The sequence below is a fragment of the Phalacrocorax carbo genome, chromosome 14, assembly GCF_963921805.1.
Source record: "Phalacrocorax carbo chromosome 14, bPhaCar2.1, whole genome shotgun sequence".
Lineage (NCBI taxonomy): Eukaryota > Metazoa > Chordata > Aves > Suliformes > Phalacrocoracidae > Phalacrocorax > Phalacrocorax carbo.
This window is the reverse complement of record NC_087526.1, coordinates 14,133,319-14,158,805: the sequence shown is the minus strand read 5'-3', so window position 1 is coordinate 14,158,805 and position 25,487 is coordinate 14,133,319. Positions and strand designations below refer to the sequence as shown.

The 25,487-nt window shown below is 40.3% G+C and overlaps 1 protein-coding gene across 1 annotated transcript in view; it reads left to right on the top strand.

The window, feature by feature from the left end:
• The window catches only part of PTPRT (protein tyrosine phosphatase receptor type T), a 474,734-nt gene that overhangs the window by 226,681 nt on the left and 222,566 nt on the right, over positions 1-25,487 (top strand). The window contains exon 7 of the mRNA XM_064465788.1: positions 14,385-14,678. Coding sequence (XP_064321858.1) covers positions 14,385-14,678 — 294 coding nt within the window. The remainder of the gene's footprint in view (positions 1-14,384; positions 14,679-25,487) is intronic.

The following is a 25,487-nucleotide window of genomic DNA, read 5'->3' as shown; positions in this document are numbered from 1 at the left end:
CTCTGGTGCTGGTTCTTATCAACTTGCCTGTGAAGGATAAGAAATCATCAACATTTCAGATTACTGGGGAGCAAAAGAGCTGAAACTTGGCTTCTTTGTATTACAGTGGTAACTCAATTTATTTTGGATTTGTACCAGCATAAACTAGAGAAGAATTAGGCACAAAGCCAAATAATCTTTAGATTTCTTAAATAATTAAGCAAATCTACAAGGAGCTAAGCTGATGAATGGTTAACAAATGATAGTGAAATGATCAGATGCTATTCATTAAAGCCAAGTATTACACCATAATCTGTATCTGCCTGTTCTCAACTCAGATGTTCTACTGTTTTTAAGGATACCTTGGAAAGAGGAATTCTGAAGCAAAATGAATTTGGGTTAAATAGCCTTACAAAGCAGTAGGCTTCCCTGGTGCGGGTGTTTTGGGCAAGATTTGGCCTATAATGTTTTTCTCTAGCTCTCTGAAAGTCACAATTATGTCTAACAATTTTCTTCTAGTGATTTTTATTTGGGCTCCAAGGAGGGAACATAAATTTACAAGTTTGAGCAATAAATTATTTTCTGTGGCACTGAAGAAAGGTCTTGTCAGGTATTAACTGGAGTTTCTTTGGACAGTGTAGGTTTCTGCTTCTCAAGACAGAAAATAAATAGCAAAAACCTGAGGGACTGAACTCTCTACTATGCATAGTCAGGTCCTTTTAGAGAACCGTGCATGACTGTTGTAGATGTTTTGTGTTGCTGTTCTTCCTTACAGTTTCTGTGTTTCAATAAAATGCTGCAATACTGTTTCATGTTGGGATGTGTTACAAATTGAATGTTTCACCAGGTACCTGACAGGAATTACTGGCAGTATAAAAGGTGAATTTTGACCCCATGCTTAGTAATTATGTAGCAATAAAACCACTACCTTTTTTAGCGCAGACATTCACGATGATATACACGACAGTTTATACAGTGACTTCTCTGCTAAAATTTTCCATTGATCTGAATCAGCAGGAATTCCACATATACAAAGTAATGGGAAAATAAACCCTTATGTGTCCTGACTCCATTTTGCATATGTAGCAAATGCTCAGTTATTCAGCCTTTGATAGTTTGCTTCAATGTGAAAGACACAGCTCTAGAGTTCAAAACTTAGATTTCCAAACTCTGGCATTTTCTTTCTGAACTTGCTTATCCATCAACACTTCAATTCACAGCGTAATGGAATCTAACATAATGACTTCTCTACTGAGTTAAGACGTGTGGTCCTTGTACAAAGTGATAAACATTCCTTACAAAGGAGAAAAATAATTTTGCAACTCGTAATTTGAAACTTTAATATAGGAAGAAATCTTCTTGTACCTAATAGTATGTTGGTCATTTTGCATTTCGGTTGCTGATTCTTCAGTTTTACAGGATGACACGTTATTCAGGCTGCTGCTAATTACGTGCTCGCTATTATGGTAATTGACATCTCTCAGTTTTGTTGTTATGACTACAAAGTACTTGGTAACAGGCTGATAATGCATCAAGACTGCAGCCTGTCTTGCTGGCTGAGAATCATCACTGTTTCTGTTCTGCCTGGCCGTGTGTGTGGAGTTACAAGCTGTTTGGTGTGGAGGCTGTTTGCACACTGTTTGTACAGTGCTTATCACCACGGTGTTAGAGACATCACAGCAATACGAATACTGCAGGTATATACTTCCATAAACATGTCTAATCCACTTCTCTCAGTCAGTAGGGATCTCAAATCCCACTCTGCAGTAGTCTAATGCTTAATCAGATTTTGCCTTAGGTTTAGGTTGTCTGGTGATCTTGTTTCAGCCAGAAAGCATCGGTGAATTTCTGGTTCTTGATACTTCTTGACCTGTTTGTTAGACATACTTAGGGAATACTGGTATTAGAGATTGGCAGATTGTATATCAAAGCTTGTGTACCAGGGTGCATCGTCCTGAATGGGTGACCAATCATTATGATCTCATTCCTCTGTACAGTTCTTCATAGTATTTGGTTTTGGTTTTGTTTTTCTTTAAAAAAGTGTATTCAATTTCTTAGTAGATTTCCCCTCTTTTTTCCCTGTTTTTAGCCTTTGCAGCACACTCTGAATCTCAGGAACTCGCTAACTGTATGCCTCTAGAGGACCAGACTCTGTAGGAAACTCTCAGCTGATTAAATCGATAAATCTGAATTGAATCTGAACCTTCTCAGGAAAGCCCTGGTTCAATTTGCATTGGTTGGGGTAGTTGTAATATACTGTGAGCAGAAGCTCTGGACAGAAAGGCTTTAATGAAGAAACTACTAGTAATTTACTTAGTCATATATACAGATAATGCTTTGGTCATCTGCAGATTCTGTTTTGGGAAGATTTGTAGCAAAGTAAATACTCAGCTCCTCGATAAAATCTTCTAACCTACCATTTCTACTATTGGAACAAATACTTTTATAATAGGCTTTTTCTTTGAAGGGAGTTGATCTGAGGTCGTGGTGGATATGCACAAAAACTTGGTATAATGGGAATCAGACATATCTTCTCCAGATGAGCAGGTGTCTGTTGCATGACCTCAAAAGCAGGATCCTGTCAGTGGACAGGCTGTCCACAGGACACAGGTTGTCCTTAACATTGACTTAACACTGGTTTTCAGATACAGGACCCGTTAAAAACCACTTCAGCTCTACAGTCTAAACTCCACAGGCCATGCTGCATCTCTTCCAAAGCCTAAATAGGCTCCCAGATTTGTGTGATGTTAGGAGATCTTGGTTTTAACTAACTGTCTTAGAGGCAACGCAACAGCAAGCAAGGAGTTTGTACATAACAAAAGATTTCCTTAACTAACTGCAGACATTCTTGGGAATACTGGGAGACCAATGAAAAACACTAAAACGGTAACATCCAGGATCTTGGATTTCTGGTGGCCTTCAAGTCTAGGGGAAGTACCCTGTTTGTTTTTCCTTAGTTGGGCTGTTAAATTTATTGGAGTGGTCTGGCCTCTTGATTAGGGAATTACTCCCTGTGCTTGGACGTTTTTTCCATTGTGCTGCAGCTGGGGAAATTACCAGCTCTCGCTTCCCGTCCCCCGTAATTTCTGTGCTGTTGGCTGCTCGCTCGGTTGGTAGCTCTAAGAATAGACGAGTAGAAATGTCATTCATTGTTCACCACTGTAGACTGCTGTCTTAGGCCTTCAATCTCTTGTCTTTAATGGCTACAGAATAGGTTCTTTCATACACAAAAGAGATTTTGAAATGTCTCTTTTATGCTGTTTCACGGGGAAGGTTGTGATACAGGGTTAAGACTCTTGAAATAAAATGGGGTTTGTCAGACATGAAGTTCGTGATGTCAGCAGGCATGCCTTCTCAACTGTCTGCAAGTAGTGTGCGGTTAAAACTGTACACTTATTTTATGGGTTCGGTGTACGTGGGTCCCCCCATTCCAAACCAAGCCATGCTTCAAGATTTTTTGTGTGTGTGACTGTGATTAATATAAGAAGAAAAAAGAGAGAAGACAATAAAACAAATTGATCGTAATTTGCATTGTGTCTAAAGTAACAAGGCTTTTAGGTATATCTGGGTAATGTCAGATACTTTTGAACGGTAACATTTCAGTATAGTGAAGGTCATGGTCCAAAGTCCTGTTCAACTTATGTTATGGTAAAATGGAATAAGCAGAGAGTGTTTTATGAAAAAAATCCTCATATTATTGGAGCATATTTAGGGTTAATAGGATCAACTGTCAAGTATTCTTTCAGCTCTATTCAAAAGTAGAAAGTTTGTTCATTCTTTCAGGAAAAGAATAGTTGGAATACAGAAGGATTAATGTAAATGTTCGAGTTTGGGAGTATGCCTCCTTGTAGCAGGCAGGCTTTCTTCTGTGCCTCTCTTACACTAGCCGGAGAGACTGGCATGTGACTTAAAGGTGGAAGAGATCCCTTTACGTTCTGGAAATTGCCATGAAACTTCAAGTTGTTCTTCCTAATGTTTACCTTGCTAGACAATATGATTCTTTTTGCCACCAGAAGCAAAGGTTCTTGCCCTACTGACATTTTAATAAATTGTTAGATTGGTCAAAAACCTGTGTAAGCAGCGTGGCCTTAGTGGCAGCAGAATAGTTATCAGCAGCAGCTTGGCTCCCTTTCACACTTTGTTGTGTATTTGTTGTCAGTAAAAGTGGAAGGGTGATTCATCTCTGTGTTGAATTGCAGGGGTGAAAAGTGCTACTTTACACATAAACCATAGTACAATTTATGTAGGTGTTATTACTGTGAATGGTTTGGAATCTGCAAAAGGAATATTTACACATCATTGATATCCAGGTATTCAGGTGGTTTCTTTAGGTTTCCTAGGGTGTACATCTATGCGTACTCCCAGAGAAAGAAGTAAAGAGAGAACTTTTAAATTTGAATGAAGCATGGCTGTGGTAACAGCAAAGCCTGCTCTTCCCGTGTGCTAACCGTGTTCCTCACAGTCTGCCCAAGTACGTCATTTCAGTTAGGTAAGGTGTGACTTCTTGAAAAGAGCACTCAGCAAATTTCCTTTTCAAATCAGTCAGTCCTGATTCATCCAAGTTTCATATGAATATTGAGATCTGAATTGTATTCTTGCTCAGATTAATAGCAAGAAAACATGCACTCAGGTGGCCATCCACTCTGCAGCCTAGTTGCCTGGATAGTTTGTTCGATGCTGCTTGACACAGGTACGTTGGTTGAAAAGTTGGGCTTTAGTGGTGTGGCTCCCTGCGATCCCTGTTGGCAAGTTTGCTGTGTACTGTTACAGCATCAGCTCTTTAGAGGCCATGTCAGATTTGACTTGGTCAAATTTGATTAGTGTTTTTCACAGCTCTGTCATGGGAAAATAAATGCCTTGCTTTATGGGCTGAAAGAGCCTAAATTTGTATGTCAAGCCTGGCATATTCTTCTTTGTAGGGGTTCGTAAAGTCTGTAGGCTGGAACACAAGACTACGTTCAGTCTCTGGCCTTACAGCCATCCATTAATCATTATTTCCAGTTATAACACAACACATTCATGCTTGCTTCACCAATATGTTGTGACGATTAACTGTGAGCAGTTCCTTGAAATGCACTGCATGTGCACACACCAGTGTCCTCACTCTTTAAGCTGACCCAGCTCTGGGGTACATATTGTATTTGCGAGAAAGCAGAGATCAGTATCAGGGGTGCAACAGCAGGATGGACACCAGTGAGTCTACAAGTCTCCTCCATGGTGGTCTCTCATGTTTAAACTCCAGCTTGACTATTGCCTCAGTTCTCCTTACAGCTTCTCCTCTGTTCTGCACATCTTTAGGTGGTGGACAGGGTGGTGAAGGGCAATGGGATGTTTAATTCCCTACTTCACCTTAAATGCAATGAAGAATCCTGCCTCAGGCTTTTCCTGCAAACCTAGCAGGTCGCTGTGGATTAAGCTACTTAATCAATCCGGACAAACCATTTCATGCTGCTTCATAGTAGTCAATACCTCCAGTCACTTGCCATTTCAGCAGCTTAGAGACTAACAATTCTTCATTCTGCAGACAGAGATGTGCCAGAAAGCAAAAGTTGCTAAATAGCTTCTATAGATGAAGCTATAAAATCTTGTTGCCTTCATCCTTTCCCACCATCATAAGCTGGTAGCGTAGCAACTGATGAAGCTGCTTGAACTTGAGTTGACCTGAAATTACATGTTTCACGGTTTATGTGTTTATTCCTGCCTTTCTACTTTTTTTTGGTGCTTGTTGCATTTACATTTCCAGTCCCTATGGGAGATTAGCAGCTTGTTCATGCAGAAAGCTGAAATAGATTTAATAACACATGATATATGAGCTTAAATAGTCCATAGAGTTAGAAACACGAGAGAGCGCTAAAGCTGGCCCTGACTACTGATGGGTGGAGAAGACCTTCTTTTTGATAGGATGTGTGTGCAGTTTTCCATTTTGGTGGAGCCATGAGAAAGAAGAGCCTCCCCTACACTGACGTTTCAAATGGTAGCATTACAGAATTAGCTGCTAAAGGAAGCCGTGTAGTGTGCAAGTATGCAGAGATTATAGTAACCCTGGGGTTTCCCAAACGGAGCAAAGAAGAGAACTCAGAGGCAGGTTCAGAAGTAGCCTGCAACTTGAACGACTCTTGGTGCATGCACAGTTGCAGCAGTTTCTAGGGGAGAAATCAGTACGTCTTCTCCAGAGTTTCTGGAAAGCTCCAGTATTTTCGTCTCCCTTGCTGAAGGAGGGCTGATGCTCATTTCTCATACTTTGTGATACTTTTCTAATTCCTGCATTCAGCATGTGTTTTATGTTAAAACCTGCCTTGGTTTTCTTCATAGATCAACTTGGGGCTAACACAAAATGTTAGTCCATGCATATCTGATGTGTCTGTCATCAAGGACAAGCTCCAAGAAATGAGGGAAATACAAAAAAAATTAAAGATCACTGATCGTTGGGTGAGGAAAATATATCAAGGATGAGTTTGGAGAATGGGACTTGGTTCAAGCACGCTGCGCATGCTCCTGGAGGAGCGAAATGGAGCAGTTAGATGCTGGTTAGAGAAAGCTGTGGTCTTTTTAGTTTTACTGGGTTTTTGGTCAAATGAAAACTGAACTTTTTTTTCTGTGTGTGACACAGTCTCAGCAAATGGATGGGGCTAAGATGCTGCAGCCTCAGAACAGTCTTAGTAGGAGAATGAAATTCTTCCTTTGACAAGCACTTTAAGTATTGAATTATTAAATCAAAGGGCATCACTGTCACCACTGTGTGCTCTGGCTGCATATATAAAAGGAAAGTGAGTTGTGCTCATCTTTTCCAGAGAAAAGCATAATCATTTATCTTCACGTGATGGCTTTAGACTGCAGCACCTGAGTTCTGCTGCCCGGAATGAGGGCATTCAGAGAGCATTCAGGTGCTCGGTATTATTTCCTGCTGAGCAGTTCTTTGCACAGCTTGCTTTGTGGCTTCCCCCTTAATAGACTAACTGGTCTGACACTTCATTGTATTTTACACTGAAGGCCAGGAATTGAGAAAATTAAGAGTAAGGGCATAAAATGCATCTCGCCTGAATTTTAACACCAGTCAAAAGATGGAAGGATGAGAGAGCAGTTAATTTTTTCTGTCTTAGACACGTACCTTAAGGTGAGTTGTACGTTCTCCAAAGTCGTCCATCTCTCTCAAGTGACTCTACAGGGAACCTGAGATCACTAGTACTGGCTTGAATGTATCAAAGCTGCATCACAGAAGTCAGTGTATTGGTAATCAGCTCGTGGTTGCCTAACTTCGTCATGCACAAAAGCCTTTGTGTTGGGCCTCTCATGGTTCATGAAAGATCTCTGTAAACAGATTGACATTCCCTAACAGTGTCATTCCATAATCAACAAGAAGCACACTACTGCTGCTGTTATGATGTCCTTTTGTAGCTATTTTGCAGTCAAAAACCATAGTAAATTACATGCATTTTAAAAATGGGAGTTAATTGCCCATGATGCCCAACCCTGGGGAGCTTGTCATTCTTAGAGATTACCTAGAGGCACTGCCTGTGCACCATGTGGGGTGACACTCCTACCCATGTGCAGACAGGTCACCTTCTGGCACTCTCAGTGCACAAGACTTACGAATGTGTTTTGCTGCAGTGCTGGAGATTCCTTCGTATCAACACTGAGCTGTTAGGGAGCCATGGGAGAGTCTATAGTCACCTTTTTTCCTCTTTTACAGTACAAATGATGACTCAAAGAGAAGCATTCAGTTCTAATCTGCGCGAGTTCTTGTAATAAGCTTTACAATTAGAGCACAGAGTCTTCCATCTAATTCACTTAATTTACTCTGGGAAATGAGATACTGTTCAACTAATCCAATGCAGTCCTCCTCTTTATTAGAGAATGAAAGCATCTTCTGAGGCTCTGGTGGGATTCAAGCTAAGCTTCTGAGACACAAATGGTGTGAAGTGCTAATGAAATAGTATGCTACTGTAATTCCGACTTGGTATCTGGTGCTCCTTTCCTTTAACCTATATTAGAAGAGTCAGTAGGAGGCAATGGGCCTGTACCGAATCTTTCTGGTTTCAGGGCAACTTTGCAAATTTTTGTAACTGTGCCGACACTAATACAGATGAACTTTCTTCAACCAGGGTTTGTTCCAGCTGTCTTGCATGGTGACTGCAGTGCTTTTAGGAAATGGTTAAGAGGTTTCCTGCTGCTTTTAAGTAATTCCTGTAACCATTACTGTGTTCTTCTGTTTAAACCTAGGCAGCCCAGTTGCTTAATTTAGAACATATCTATTCAAAGCACCAAGGAGCACTTCCACTGCTTCTTAAAGGGAAAATACATAGAGAATATGTATCCTTCATTTTCATCGGGCTGCAGCAAGTTCTCCCTTCGTATTAAAACACTACACCTACACTGTTGTGAGATATAAGGGGACTGTTGTCCGTAGTCTTTGAATTCTGGATTTTGGAGAATGTCAGAAGATGAGCATCCTGCCAAATATTGGGTCTCTTGCTCCATTGGATTTCTTTGGTGATGCTGATTACTGTCCCCCGAGACCTGCTTGTCTCTTGTTTTTCATTCCTGTTGTGCTGATTCTTTGGCCACTTCACTCAATTCATTCACATCTTTCTGGATAATTTTTATTTTCTCCCCCACTTCTTGTACAGGAAATGCCTGGCAAGTCCCTTGTAGACTGAAGCATTAGCCTTAAGGGAGAAGTGGGAAGAAAAAAGCGCGTGACGTGATGCGGCAAATTGAGTGTTCTATATCATAGAGTACTAAAGTTACTTATCACTGTGTTAGTAAATTCTGTGTTGGGAAGAAGCATCAGAAGAGAGCACTGACATTAAATATGCTAATCCATAGAACAATATAGCAATGTCTAAATGCAGCCCCCCACTTCCTGCTCTAATGTCCTAGCTTTTTAGCTAAATAACCAACCTGCCACAAGCTAAAAGGGTAAATTTCCATTTTTGTCTGTCAGTCTTTGATTACTAAGCACATTAGCATCCTGTGGCTGGTAGTTCATGAGGATGAATGTGGTGTTGATCTCAACAGGGGCAAGAGACCTGCATATCCACAGGGCTGCATCACATAGTACAGGAAAGCTCATGGAGGATAAGAGGTTAAACTTTGCCATGTAAGGGTGATGATTGTTTTCTGGGATTGCTCTGTTTCATAATGGGATGCGAAACCAACAGTAAAGGCTTTTGCACCTGTAAAATGTATAAACCTGTGAAACCACAGATTGTTCTATAGGTTGTAGAAATCCTAAATCTTCTTCCTCTCTCACTTCCCTGGATTTTCGCTTTAATTAAGTCTTCAGAATTGATGATTTCAGAATCGGTTCTGGGCACTTTTCTTTGGGAGTAGACAGACTATATCGCTTGCTGGTACTATCTACCCATCCAGGTGAATTAATGAATCACTTTATTAATGCTGCTGGCACAGTCTTCCAATGTGGTTGACATGTGCCACTGCTGTCAGCCTGCTACATTCCTGCGAGACAGATCTGAGTGTCTCTCTCAGACAAAAAACTATTAGTACAGTTTTAGCACAGTGAAAAATCTCATGCTAAGTACTGTAAAATACTTGTGCCATTTCTGTGTGCAATAAATAGCACTGGAAGCTCGGACAACCACTGGAAAACAGAATTCAGCTGCTGCATTTATTGCAGTAGTAGGAAGTGTGCTAACAAGCAATGGCAATAGAAACGTTGTCATTCAGAGCTCAGACTGCATATTGCGACGTTGTAAAACTAGAATGGGCGCTGCTCAGATGGTCAAGTGAATCTCTAATAGCCAGCAATAAAGGGTGTGAGACAGTTGAGTACAGGTGACAAATTCTGCCTAAAAGATGGAGGGGCAAAAAGTCAGAACAAAGGCATTTTAACATTATTCCATTTCTTTCTTGAAATGGCTGGGTTTGCCTTCCTAAATGCAAATTTACGAACCTATATTCTCAATAGCTTTTAAATTGTAACAGTCTGTGGCTGTTGTGGAGAAAACTATACAAATACGTTTTGTTCTGTATTTTTTGCTTAAAAATGTTCTGAGAAGCTTGAAATTCAGTTTCCTTGCTTTCCAGTCCCATTCTTATCCATTTGGCAAGCACAATCCACAGCTGCTCATGTAGGACGCTGTGAGAAAAGCTTACAATTCCCATTAGTAGGGGAATAGGCAGTATCGTGTGCAAAAGCATAGATCCTGCTTGTCAGGCAAATGTCTTTGGATAGCAGCTCCCCTCCCCACCTCTTCAACCCCCAAAAGAATAAAAAATATTGTGTCTCTTCTGATCTTATTTTTAGAACTCGTGCTGTATGTTGTATATATGCCACAAAACAAAGCAGGGCTGTCTGTGTGTGCCGCAACTGCCTTCCTGCTGCTCTGAGGCCTGGCTCTGCATGGGGCGTGCGCAGGTGATGTTCTGGGAGGACCTACAGGGCCATCAGTGGTGTGAAAGGTACAGACCGGGTGGCCCAGCCAGATCCAAACTTGCTTTCCTCAATTCAACTGGTGTGGCAGCCTTTTCTGGGTCCTTTCTGGTTTTCTTCAGTCCTAAGTTGAGACCTTGTTTTGGTGCTTGAGGGAGTCAAGTAAGGAATTTCTCGTGTTGGCATGGTTATTCAGTACCAAAATAAAGGTACAGGTTAGCACTCCAGAAACATAATGACTGAATTTTGCGATATTCTAGTGATTTGGTAGTGTTAGGGGTTCTTTCTGTCTAAAACCATCCATAGGCCAACAAATGCAAATGAGAGCTCATGGTCCTATTGGTTGTGCATTTTATCAGGTGATCTTACTATGAACAAGGAAGGAATGTAAAAAAAAAAGCTTTATTTATATAAAATCCATAGCTTAAAATGTTTATCCAGCTGTTTTAAGATTATATTTTTCATACTGCCCTTTTCTTATGGATTATTTCACAGGAGACAGTGAAAACAGTTGCTGGGGATCTCTCTTTTGCATTTCAGTCTTCCCAGTTGCATTTGAAGGGTGTGTGCAGCCCATTTTTCTTCCATCATCTAACAATTGCTTAGAATTGCCTTGTTTACAAAATCACATATTGAAATAATCCAGTAGTAGAGCTGCCACAGAGTAAAATACACGTGTTTTCCACAAGAGTTGGAACGTATAGTATTCACAGCACCAAGCTGGTCAGAATTCAAGAAGTTTCTGGGTAAAGCTCTTATTCATAAGACTTAGTTTTAGGTAGTCCTGTGAGGAGCAGGGGGTTGGGCTTGATGGTCCTTATGGGTCCTTTCCAACTTGAGATAGTCTATGATTCTATTTGGTCTTTTTTGGTCCTTCATGATAGTTTTATCACACTTTTTGCACTACTAAACTTTCTGTAATTTTAAAGCCTTCTTAGCTGTAGACTACAGCTGTATTTCCTCCTCTGTTGGGAGGAGAAAGGCACACCCCAAATTCCCTTCATGGCTGCACAGCTGGACTTGCTTTGCACACACAATAAAATCTACTTGTGCTCAATAACTCTCTTTTTGAGCTTTTGAGTTTTTTTTTCTTTCTTTCTTTGAAAGAGGGCTTCCGGGAACCCCATTTTCCTGTGTCCTTCCTGAGCCTGGGACTCAGGCTAGATACCGTTCCAGTTCCAGCAGTCCAGTTCCTGATGCCCTTGTCCCTGGGGAGCCTGCAGCCTTCTCCTCTGCCCGCAGGAGGAGGGAGAATGGCTGAAAGGCAGCAACAGGCCAGGCAAAGCTTGCAGTATAAAATACTGTCTGGATCAAATGGGGCTTAAAATACAGTTGATCACAATTACAAATGTACAAGGCCAATCTGTCACCATGTTTATTTAATCAAGATCACATAGAGATTTTAATTAAAATAGTGAGCTCGTAACATCAGGCTGGTCATCTGTAACTGACAAGTGTCTTTAGTTACAAAGGCTAAAAAATGGTCCTTATTTATGTGCTAATTTTGCTAAATAATGGGTAACTTTTTTAAATCACTTGCAGTAATTTGGCAGAGTGATATTAAAAAAATTGCTTCTTGTGCAGTTGGTGCCAGTTGGAAAGAGCCTGTTATTTTCAGTGAGGTGGGACTGATCCCTGAATAACTGCTACAACAGCTACTTATCTTAGTTTCTTAAATTTGGAAAATGGGAGCAACAGTTTAAACTCCTAATTTTCTAATATTCTGTGGCACATGCTTTTCAAATGGTATTTAGAAAGGGGAAAACTAATGGGAGGTGGGGGGAAGGGGAAAACCACTGTCATTTTTTTGGGGGTGGGGCTGGATGCTTAGATCTGGCCTAAAACAGAGAAGACAGTAATGCTGGGTGTCTTAATTTAAATCGGTTAGGTAATAGTACTTTCTAAACTTGCTAGATGAGACTTTCATGTCTGCTGAGCAGGACAAACTGCTGTATTAATTAATTAATTGTAAATCTCTTCTAACCTGCAATCAAATCCCAGAATAACCTGGATCATGTTGCTATTGAAGTCTGCAGCCCAGGAGAATGGAGTTTAAGATTTCATTTGTGCTGTGTTCAGCTATGATGTGACTTGTTAGATGTAATTTTTGCATTGGGAATAAAAATCACTACGTCTATCTTTTAATTGTCTTGCACCAAGAAGCAAGTAATAAACTGTTTGTGATTTGTAATAATTTGATTTTTAATGAAAATGTATCTACATGCATTTCTGGAAAACAAATTTCGTGGAGAAATAACCTCACTAAGTCAAAACATAATCAGCCTGACATTTCATATCAGAAAAAGATTCTGGCAGGCGTTTGGGGAACAGTGCAAAGCAAAAGCAGAAACAAACATTCCACAAACAAGTTAGCTCGTTGCACTAGTTCTTGTTCATGTTGGATACCTGCTACTACTGCAGTTCAGGTTGCCTTTTTTTCAGAGGTACAATGCGTGGTTCATTGTAAATAGTTAGCCAGGGGAAATGAAATTTAATAACATTTCAATTGATCATTTGGTATAATAATGGTTTCTGTGCATTTGTTTCTCTTCACTGAGCAGATGTTAAACTGCCAGACTTCTCCATCTTCCTCCCATCACGTGGTCCCTCAAGCTCTTCTCTTCCACATTTCTGTGGGTCCTGGATTCTTCTCTGGATTCTTTAAGGAATCACCTTTAACAGTGGTTTAAAATAACCCCTGCAGAACTCTGAAATTAACGTCCTGCTGTAACATTTATAGGTTTCTTTTTCTGAGAGGGAGATGTCCTTTTGGTCACCTTATTTTCACAGGAGTTTGTGTCCTCTGGGCTGGGGCAAACCACGGTAGAGTGTGACAGAGGGAGATTAAAGAAATTGCTCGTAATCTTGCACAGGTTTTCAAAACAACAAGGCATATGCTATTTGTGCGGCTTCCAATATGCAAGTGTTATTTATACACTGACAGAGGGGGGGGAAATAAAAATCAGGCAGGCAGCCAGAGCCCTGTAGGTTTTGGTTTTTTGTAGCTTTCATCAAAGGGTGCTGTTGCGATGTATTTTATTGGCTTGTTTTTGGTTTTATCACAGAGGTGATACTCAGCAGCCAGGTTCCTGCCTCCTCACGATGCGTTTCAGACATCCAGGCACTCTTCAAGCCTCATGCAGACTTTGCTTGAGTACCTTTGCTCGTGAAGTTAAGCAAACTTTGCAATCAAACATGACAGGAGGTGTTGATTCATTGGTGTGTTAGAGTTTTTATTAGTTCTGAGCTACCAAGAGCCCCAGTTAGAGTCAGTTCTAGCAGCATCCTGCCTACTGATATCATTGATCATGGGAAGATCCCTAGTGTTTATATTTGCTAGTATTTTCTCAGACACACAGCCGGAGCTTTGATTAAAAATATATCCTATCTCTGACCTTTATTTTTCGTTGTAAAATCACAAAACGAGCAGGTGATTTGAGTTTTCCTCTCATTGCTAATTGTGTCATGTTAAGCATTACACTTTGGCTGAACCACAATACCGTGGTGATGATGATGATATTCTGCCACATCGGGTCACTGGGCAGAGGAAGGGCTGCTCTACGGGAGCCTTTTTATACATGGTATAGGCTAAGTGCACTCAGTCTTCTTTATTTAAGTCTTCTTTTCCCCCTCATCCTCCAATATCATATTGACTGCTATTGCTCATATGCTTAAAGGAGGGAGTAAGTATAAATCTTCTGATCTTTTAAAAGTGACTTTTAGATTTTATGTTAAAGAGAAGTTGCTTTGCGGTTACTGTATTTTTGCAGGTGCTTCTGAATTGGTAATACTACCTCCAGTGTAAGGGGGCTGATTTTTTAGTGGAAATAAAAGAAGCCAAAATCTTTTCAGTAACAAATTAAATTCATATGAAAGATTGGTAAATGACAGGAGAAACTGTGTCTGTGTTACAAAAAATTTTGGGACAGCCTTGCTATACAGATAAATAGTGGAAATTTGGTCCTTTTGGCAAAATTATCTCAGACCTTTCATGATTTCTTTTTGCCTACAGAACCCCCAACTCCTATCGCCCCTCCTGAGCTGCTGGCTGTCGGAGCCACGTACCTGTGGATCAAACCCAATGCCAACTCCATCATTGGAGACGGGCCCATCATATTGAAAGAGGTGGAGTATCGGACGACCACTGGGAATTGGGCGGAAACGCACATTGTAGACTCTCCTAATTACAAACTGTGGCATTTGGATCCTGATGTGGAGTACGAGATCAGAGTGCTGCTCACTCGCCCTGGCGAAGGAGGCACAGGGCCGCCTGGACCACCGCTCACAACCAGAACGAAATGTGCAGGTAGGCTTTCTACTGCTTTACAGTCAGCACTGGCACTTCGGTTTGCTTACTAACACCTGAACAAATGGTCCTCTGCACATCCTTACTGTAGATGTGCTTTGTTGGGAATCTAAATTGATGTTATGAGTTTTGACATATCCTGGAGTGTTTTACTTTTTCATCGGCAAGTGTTTAAGAAGCTGTTGGTTTAATGCATTTGCCAAACCTTCTGCTACGGTGTACGGCTGCTTGCTGTTGAAATGGCCAAGCGGATGAGAGTTTCCCAATTAATTCTCCAGTAGGCAAATTGTTCTTAAGACTAGTCTACTGTAAAATTTTCACCTTGTAAGTGCATAAAAAGATATTTGTTGTTCTTGGGTAGTGGTTCAGCATTGATTATTAACAAATTGGCAGTGCTATCAATTTTTCAGTGCAGTGAAGCAGTAAGCATTTAGTTTTTAAGTTACATTTTTGTATTCCATTTGATGGGACTTATTCTTCTCCTCACTTCTGATAATGAAACCGGTTCAAACACTGTACAGCATCTTCCTTTTGTCTATCATATTGGAACAGATCAATTATGATCCAGGGACCAGAAAAGCCATATTGGCCTTTCCAGGAAAAAACTAAAGGATTATGTTCCTCGTGTTTCAGAATATTGGCTATTCATCCTGTTTTCATACATTAATCATTAGCCATTAAGGGAAATCAAGCTCTGTGCCTTCAAGGGGATGGACAAAGCAGTTTTCTCCCTAGCAGGTTTTTTCCAACACACAACTGTCTTCTCAAGGTTTGCATTTTTGTATATTTTTCAACGTCCTTTCTGTGATATGAACGAAGGAGAGACACTAAAAGGCTGCTCTCCTTTTTCTACAGCCTTCCTTCCCTCCCCACAAAATAGTGGTTTACAGCAAGTGGATATAAGTTATGGGGAGCTTATGGAAAAGCATTCTGGTTCCATTCGCTCTTTCTGACCAGATAGCACGTCTGAAGTGTGAAGAATGTATCAAGAACAGCCAAATGCCATCCTGGGGTGGGATTAAGAAGTCCAATATTAGTGTTCCTCACCCACTGCCACAGCATGAGCTTCTCCAGCAGCATCCTCCTCTTCTCCAAGAGAAGAAGCCTGGCAGGTTGTGTGTGTTGTGGGCGGGGGGGGGCACATCCTTACTGCCTTTCCTTTTTTATACAGGTTATAAAGCAGTAAACATTTAGTGTCTTTTTGAGAAGAGTTGGTTGAAAATAAAAATATCTGAGCATGAGAGTCTGGCATGTAGGTGTTTGCTCTATTCAGCACCTGTCCCTCGGTAAAAGACAGAGGTTTGGAGGCTTTTCTGCAGCTAGGTAGAAAGCATGAAGTGACATGGATGATGTCCTGGCCTGTTTGGAATTTGGCACATGCTCTGCTACTCATCTTCTGGCTGTCTCCTCCTTCATTAGTGTGGTCAAATTTTCTAACCTTCAGCAGAAATAACTGTGGGCCTGGCCTGGAACTATGCATTTGCATATGGAAATACACTGAGATTTGGTCTGTAGTTCACGTATGGTGAGTTTGCAGGCACGCGCTCTGCAGCAGCCAAACTTGCAAACCTCTGTGTAACTGGTAAAGGATGCTTGATTTAGTTTAATTTAGGGTTAAAGAAAAAAAATTATGTTGGCTTTGTGCTTAATGATGTCTTGTACCGGATCCCAAATTGCTGAGTTTCCTTACTCAGCATAGGTATCGACTGACAGGAAGGATGACGTAGATAATCCGTTCAAATTGGCTAAGCAGTGCCACACGCTATTTTCTGTCCTAATTTACTAATGAAAATCTAACTGGAGAAGGTCGTTCTGTTAATGTTAGTTGTCATACAGGGCTTGTTGAGATTGATGGTGATGGCATTTATGTTCCGTTTAGAGCATTGGGTGGGAGAAATTGTAATGATCTTGATCTAAGCATGGACTCGAAGGGAGGGACTTACCCAATAACTAAAGATGTACAACTTCCACAAAATGCTAACTGAAATGATAGACAGGAAAATGCAACTCATTATCCCAATTTCCGTATGTCATGGAACTCCTTCAAAATATCCTATTTCAAGGATAATTACACAAAACTTCCACAGTAAAGATTTTCAAAAATATGCTGAACCAAGAAAACAGCACAGCTTCCTTGATTTTTCTGAGAGTACCTAATGAATGACATCAGTGAAAATTGAGGGGTTTTTAAATAGTTGAGGGATGAGTGATGCTGCTTTTTCCAAGAGAATTTTTTTTGTTCTTTTCTTCGTCATTACTTTTTCTTAGCAGGGGGAAGTACCACGCTCCTGCACATTCATATGCAATCAGCAGATGACTGGAGTAGTCCTGTTTTACTGGAATATTTAGTGTTGATACTGTGTTTATTAGGGCCACTAATAAAGGTAACAAAATTGACTGCAGAAGTAATAGTAGACAATATCATCTATGCTGGAGAAGGTATGGCTGTATGTTTCTGTATGGCTTCATGGAGAAGGTATATAGCTATATAGCATATAAGCAGGTATATAGCATATAAGGCTATATGCTTCTGTAAACAGAAAGTATCTGCAACCTTCCAACAGTGAGAAGTCAATGTCCCTTTTACTAAATAATCTCTTTAGTGTCTCTTCACATAGACATTGTATACTTGTGTGCTAGGGAGTCTGAGTAACTACTGGCATAGCCTTCAGTTTAGGCAAACCTTATAGAGATTCTTATTTTTTATTTTTATCTCTAAATTAGAACAGGATTTACAAAGTTGCAGTTGTCTGCTGTGAGTTTCTTGACTGTCACACTGAGCAAAAGCATTACCAGAATGGCTCAGCATGAGCTTAGAAAGTCATTACACCACATGCAACTCTTATCAAGATCATTCATGATTTCCAGATTTTGGATCAGAGTGAATGGAAGTTGTTTACATGGACTTTAAAAAGTTTTTCATTATATAAACCCCATAAAAACTAATTATGAAAGGTCTTGCTCTAAGTGAGCACAAAGAAGTTTTATTAAACTGGATAATATCTTATCTAAATTTCTATAAACAGTATGTGCCCAGGCATCCATTATCCCACTGGTAATGCTTTTGGTTTTTACAGGACAGCATTACGAGATTTCATTTGTATTTGATCTTTAGAAATGATACTGAAAATTAAGTCCTGACTTCCCTAGTTCCATGAAAAGCCAACTGCCAGAAGATATGGCAAACCCTGCCTTTGTAAATGAATGATTTTGTTGTTGTTGTTGTTGTGGCTTGTGTGTTTGTGTGTGTTTGGGTTTTTTTCATAGACTGTGATAGGTTGTGACTTGGGGCAGGAGAAGATTAAATGACCTTGAGGCATAAAACAGTAAACTGTCAGTCAGAGGGAAGAGTTGCTCAGCAGGGAATGGGGAATGGAGAGAGACTGCTTAAGGTTAAGACCAGACACGATGTTGAGAGGTGGTTAAAGGAAAGGGAGATATAAAATATTAGTTTTTACCCCCAAAATAATAGGTTGGGGGAGATAACAGGATCAGAATAGTATGTTTGAACACAGTTCCCAGTAGTGCCTAAATGTTCAGTAGCGGTCTTTTGAGTGTGGGTTTTTTTTTTTTAGCCATCCTCAATAATTAAACAGAGCTCTTTAAAATCCTTGTTTCATGGGCTTCATTTAACAGTGTGCTTTGGAAAGTTGTGATTTGGGAAGATTGGGGCTTGTTTTCTTCTCTGTGCTTATTTACTATTCCCCTGCTTTTTTTCTTTCTCCAGTTGCCACAGAAAGGGAGAACAGGGGAAAGATCCTTTTTTCCTCTGGTGGTTGGGAAAGTGAAGGGAAGACATTGCAAAAGAGGTCGTCGTCGTGTGTGTGTGGGAGCAAATCTCATCTGCAAACTATTTGCCTTCTAGTGGGGTGAACTTGCATGAAAAGCAAGGCCGAAGAGTAACATTTAAATTAATATTAATGAAAGGATGGAGAAAAAACTTCTTTAGAACCAATATTCAGACCTGGTTTAAACACTCTCTCAACAAGCTGTCTTGAACATTAGCTTCTCTGCCGTTTTGGGTGATAACAACAGGTGACTCATAAGTTGAGGAGGGTTTTGTGACCTTGAGGCTTGGAAGCGGGAAGCTTTCCAGTCTGACAGGAGAGTTGCTTGGTAAGGAATGGGAGGGGAGAAAAAGTCCTGAGAAACCCTATAATCTCCTCTGCAAAATAAAAAAAAAAGGAAAAGGTGTGCCAATGATTCTTCATAGAACAAGCTTGTGACAACAGGAGGTTGGTCCTCGTATGAAAAAATTCACAGATCACATGCAACATGTCTCTTAAGATAAGCTGCCAGAGACTGGGTTACTCAGCAGGAGAATGTGATCTAGCTCCTAGAGAAAGGAGCAGGTGTCAAGATCAATACTCAATTTTTGTTCTTGGCCTAGGGAAATAAAAGTTAGTGTTGAACGATGTGGCTGAATTCAATACTCCTTTTAAAAATAGTCAGGATAAAATAGCTGATATAAATGCAAATAATCTATACATTCAGAGTTTGATACGGTACTGCAAAAGAGTTGGAAAACCTTTAGTTATTATTAAAAGGTTCTTTGTTGCCATGAAATCCTGCAAAGTTTAGAAGTAGTAAGCAGCTTTTGCCTTTTTATTGTGGTTTTAAGACTACATTTTCATATTTTATAGGCGTGTTTGTGTCTGTTGCTCTGTTTCAAATGTTAGAAAAAGGCGGTAGTTGTGTTCTGTTATGAAATGCACAAATTGAACAACCATGTCACTTCCCATGGTTGCAAAAGAAACAAAAGCGTTGCTTCGTTCTGTGCTGAGTTGTTACAACAGGTTCAAAAATATTTCTGATTTAGTTTTAAGGTGATGGCTCCTATTAAATAGGAACCATTCACATGTTAATGTTGAAAAATAAGAGCCAGTGTTGCTATGCTGCTGCTTCAATTTTTTTTTTCAAGCTTACAAAAAGCAAACAAACAAAAAAAGAAGCCTGAAAAAAAAGCTGATATACGAGTCAGAGCATTACACAAATGGCATATCAAGTGATTTGAAAGATAATTCTGTACAGCTGATGGGTAGGTATTATTAGAACCACAGACTAATTTAGGTTGGAGTTACTCTAAGCCTTGTCCTGAAACATACATTAATTTCCCTATTAATATTAGTTAAATTTTAACTCTTAACTCCAGTCTTCTATAAATGTAGACAACTGGGAAAACAGGTATGTATTTAGCAGGATTGCCTAATTTTGAAAAGCACTTCCTGTAGAGTATTAGCAGTGAAGGAAAATCTTACCTCGGTTTCTTGTTTTCCGTACTGGTGCATGCTGTGAGGGACTTCCACTTCTCAGCCGTGATGAGACAGACCTCTGCGCCGCATGTTCCGCTTGTGTTCAGTTTTGCTCTCTTACTAAATTCCCTGAAACAAAGGCTTGTGTAGCACAGTGAAATGCACTTCTTCTTTCGATAGCGCCTATTCCCAAGAGCCGTGGAGCGCTGCAGGTGAGCTGTTGAGAGTGGCATGATCTCGTGTCTGAGCTTTGGTACGTGGAGCCCGCAAAGCCTGTGGGACTGGTACCTGTTCTAGTGACTTTGTCCGCTTAGATTGGTGATTGAAACCCTGTTTTCAGTCCACCTCAGTAGCCTTTGGCATGTCAGCTAGAGAGATAAGAAGAGAATTACAAAAACAGGATATGCCTTCTTTTTGATCCTTGATCCCCAGTTTGAGCTTGGAAACAGCCTGTTGGCGTTGTTGAAAGATAGGGGCTTCATCTGTATCACATCCTAACAGCTTAAGTCCCTTTGCATACAAGATGATGATTTTTCCCTGCCAAATTGATTAAATAGATAAAAAATATATCTTGATTTCTGCTTTATTCTTCCCCCCTGCTCAATTTTTGAGGGAGTAGAAAGCGTCTACCCTTTACATAAGAGCTGAAAGAAGAGGGGAAGTATTTCTTGACATGCATTTTGTGGCTGTGAGCGTGTAAGATCAGTACGCCTTTCTTGTCCCTCTTTGTCAGGTCCTTACATCTGTTTAGCCCGTAATGTGTACCCTCAGACCTCTCGGACAATGCAGACAATGCTTCAGCTGAAACTGCAGAGCTCTGTAGGAAGCAAAGTGTATTTCTGGTTTCTCTTCAAGTTGCAGAGGTGCAGTTAGTCGCATGTGTAGGGGTGTTCCAGGTAAAAGATGTCTCTCTGAGGAACTGCCAGTATCAAGTTATGGATGTATTGGCTGTAGAAACGTGGTCAAGCTGGAAAGATACCATTCAAAGAACCGAGGACAGATTAGATCTGTCAATTAGTTACTGGAAAACAATTGGGAAAAGAAGGAGCTATGTTGTCTGCGATATAACAACAGTGGTGACCTAAACGGAACAGAAGGAATCTGGGAGGAGAGAGGGAGGTAATTAAATGGTGAAAGGGGAAGCAGAGTGTTTTGGTGCGCTTTGGGTGACTGGCTGAATACAGGGCTCCTGAAAAGCCATATTGTTGGAGCTGGCAAGATACTTGGTTTGGTGTGAGGCCACAGTCCAACCAGCGTTCAGGCACTAAGTTCAGTGTATTGCAAAGCAGCAATGTGTAGAGGAGAGACTGGGATTTACTGCTGGAGCACATCCGTATACCCTAAAACTGATACTTGTTTCTAGCAGTGACCAATGCCTGAAAATGCTTGAGTCTAGCAAAGCATATCCCCTATTGCCTTTAACCATGGTACATACGGTGAGGAATTTTCTTTATCCTGATCCCTGAAGATCATCAGCCTTTTGTCCCGAGGCATGTGGTTTGATTGCCCTTATCTTAGTCTGCATAAATACAGTTACAAATATAAAGGCAGTCATAATAGTGCTTTGGTCTGGATTTTTTTGCCAGAGGGATTTTGCTCATGATGGATTTAAATTCTAGGGATTTATTTTTTTATCTGCAAAGGTGGTTTGTTATCCAGAAATGTTTTTTATTTTTATTTATTAGAGTGAAGCCTAGTTATTCATTTCCACATCGCACTGTTTCTGCTTGGTGGCATTGCTGTTTAATTTAATGGCTTTCTATAATGTGGTTTGAATATAGCATTATTTTTTGAGTGGGCAGGCTGGTCAGCAAGATGACAACTTTCACAAAGGCATTAGGCTTTCATGCCATGAAAAACAGTTCTTGCGAATGATGGGACCTCATGACTTCTTACAAAAGAAATGAACCTGCCTAGCACGCACTTTCATGCCATCTGGATTTAGGACACTGTTCTTTTCTAAATTTCTCGACTCCTGAGCTCTGTCCAGGTTTCATCCCAAGCAGCCTGAGTATTCCTAATCTGAAGACACAGAAATGGAGAGAGGAGAACACAAAACAAAATACAAACCATACAAAACACAAAGCCCAAAATAACAACACCGCCCACCCCTTCTATTCTGTTGGACTCAAAGAAATCCCTGAGCACTGGCTGACTCAGTGGCACTGTAGATTTGAGGCACCTAAATATCTGGGGTGTGCACCATACTTTTCTAAGTGAAAGTGGTTTTGAATGAAATTTTAAGTGAATACAAACCAGTTTGAGTTTTCTCTTGTTGCAGTTTTTCAGGCTGTATTTCTACTTGAAATACGCTGGGCACACATGAAGGCTACGTCCAAGGTCACTGACAGGAGAGTCAGGCCCATGTTAATGGTTTCAGATCTTCTAGACTAGAGCCTGGACACAAGTAGTGTGCAGAGAACCTAAACCAAAATTATGTCAACTTCTGCGTTACTTCTTGTATGCATTCAGATAATCGTTCGATTCCTCTTTTTCAGCTCACTTAAACTATGGAGGGAGGGAAGCAAAATAGGCAGACGTTGGATGCACTAATAGCTTCTTTCCTCTTTGCTTATGCAGCTTCATTTCAGCATCCTCAATTTAAGGGTGTCTCCAGTGTGGCCCTAAAAATGTGACTTCACAGGACTATATCCTTAGCTTGTGCAGAACTGGCACTGCGTTACCAAAGTCAGCATTTTACACCCGTTGAAAATCTGGCCTGTGATTTGCAAAAATGGGCCAGGCATTTTTTCTTGGTTGTCACTCAGTCCCTGCTAAAAGCAATTTATTTAAATTGCATGGTGTCTTTTAGTCTTCAGTTAAGTGGCATCTTTCATAAAATTTCATCCCTTATTACCATATTATTACTGTTTCTTTTAGTTTTTTGAGGGTGCGATGAGATGATCGTTTCCAGATGTCGCTTTATACGAGTGTGAAAAGCCCAGTTAGTGGGAGGAAACTGGAGAGGATAATGCGCTGTGTGTATTCTTGCAGTGCATGTGTTAAGCATTGAACTTCCACTGACAAGTGACCAAAGGGAGGTGTCTGTTTTCCTTCTCTGTGTAATATATACCATAACTCATCCTGGGAGTGAAATGACAGAGCCAGCCTTGCAAAGCATGTATTAAGCTCTATGGTTTTGCATAGTCATGATCCTATCTTTGTCCTGGGACAAACACTGCTCACTGCTTCCTGCTTATGTTTCTCTTTTTGCCTTTCCAAAGACAGCTGAAACATAAATGCCTTTCATTTTTAAATGTATTTTTAATGTACACAAGTCTGCATTAAAAAGTGCTCAAATAACAAGAGGCGTTTTAGAGTTTGTACACTGCAAGTGCCCAATTTTAAACATTTCAAAGAAGAAAATGCACGTTAATTGGCTTTTTTGGAAGCTCTAACATATAATATAAAAGCAAGGCAGGGGCCAAATGGAAGAGAGCACTACGTTTTTATCCTCATGTTAATGCTTTTAACCCTGAGGTATTTGTGAGACATTTAGGAACAGTTTTGTACCTTACATGTTCAGTTGTTTTACATTTTGTCATAAATATTTTACCCTTTTATTTTTCCCCAGTAGACTCTGAAATATTGAGATGAACATGACTTCTCGTTTAACGCTTGCCAACTTACCCAGATGAGCAGGGGTGTCGCACAGCATAGGAAAAAGAAAAGGAAAAAGCATGTTGATGTCTTAAATGCTGTTGCAGAACCAGCAGATGGAGTATGAGAGTACAGAACCCTTTTTGTAATGGTGTGTCTGTCTGTCTGCACAAGTCTGTTGCATTTTCTTACTGGCTGAGCTTGAAAATTGAATTTAATTTTATTTTTTTAACCACCTCTTCTGTCCATGGACATTTCTGTGACCCATTATGTTACAGTACCTGAACATGACAAAACCAAGAGCAAACCAGAGACCTCATTCCCCGTTGAGGGATGCAGGGATCCCTTTGTATCTCAACTCGCGTTACGCAGGTGGAAAAGCAAAGACTCCCCCCAATCTCCTTCGGCCTTGGATTGCATCCAGATGATTGATTGCCGTGGCCATGGGACTGCGTAGGGGTTATAAACATAGTCACCATTTTAATTAATTGTTATTCCGCTGAGTGCAATGGGGGGGGGGGGAATGAAATGCTTTCAAATCCTTTTAACATATTTTTGCTTTTTAGTTTTATAAGCTAAAATACTTGAAAGCTTTTACTTTGTTGTTGTTTTTTGTTTGTTTGTTTTTAAGCTGGGCTTTTTAAAAATATGAAGCAGTGGAATATTTTATGGCTTTAGAAATAGTATTCAAGTAGACCATAGCTGTGACCATATCAAAGTGCTCAAATATTGCTGGAGAGGCCTGAGCATCAAAATCAGGCTGACAGTTGTTATTGCAATGTATTTCACTCAAGATCTGCAAATCCTCATTTTAGCTGCCAAAAATCCTTCAAATTGTTAAACTAAACTCTTGGTGCAGAGACCATTGCAAGGGGGTTTAAAGAGAGACCACTACTCAAAAGATAACAAAATCTGAAAGCCTTAACATCACAGTTTCAAAGTGCCACGGGCAGGAAAGGCTTTCTAGCATTTACTAGAGACTGAAAAAGAAGCAGGAGGGAAGTAGGTTCTTGCAAATAGATCCAAACCTCCAGAAGTTGATTTGTCAATTAATGAAGTTTGATGAAAATCTTTGGTGAGCTTAAAAGATGAGATTATGTATCAGGGAGGTCCGCCACTTTGAAGATAAAGCCTTGAAGAGAGAAATTTATTTTGGTGATGTTTTTCATAGGAAGATAAACTGTTGGAATTAAATTGTCTTTTTTTAACAGAGGAGGGAGTGAGGCAGAGGAGTGGGATGCCAAATTTAAGGGAAGAAATACTGCACCAAAGGCAAATTTATGTGTGAACTACTGCATGTACATGTATAAAACCAGGTCTTCCCAGCTGGTTTTATTCTCCTGGGATTATTTGTTAACCTAATATAGGCGTAAATATTTCTACCTGCTGTTCTATATATCGCTTCGCTATAATGTTTTTTACATTCATAATACCTTCTTCTGCAAAATGATCCACATGATTCTTTTTTCTGGGCAGAAAGAATCCCATTGGCACTGAAGAAACTGTGCCTGAAAGCGAGTCTACAACCTCGATGTTTTTTTCCTTTCGCACAGAATCAAAGCTGTGGTATGCCAGTTCAGACAAAGGGGTACCCTTGCTGCTGTGAGAGAGCCCAAATGGCTTCGCGTTGTTGTCCCGTACATGCAATAGATTAAAATACCGGTGTAAAGGGTTGCATGTTACAATCTGTCATGTATAAAAATCATTATATTGCATCCTATAATTTAATTTGTGGTGATGGGAAGTGTTTCTGGGTGATAAGTGTTAAGCTGCTTGTAAACACAGCTTCTCAACCCTCAACATATGTATTATGGTCTTTTTCTTCTAAATCACTCGATAGTGCACTCCTACTAGTTCCAGTTATAAGACTTCCCTTTCCTATGTGAAAACTCAGTTTTCTTGATTCTGGTTTCTGTCCTACTTTTCTAAAGAAATCTGGAACCACAGAGACGAAAGA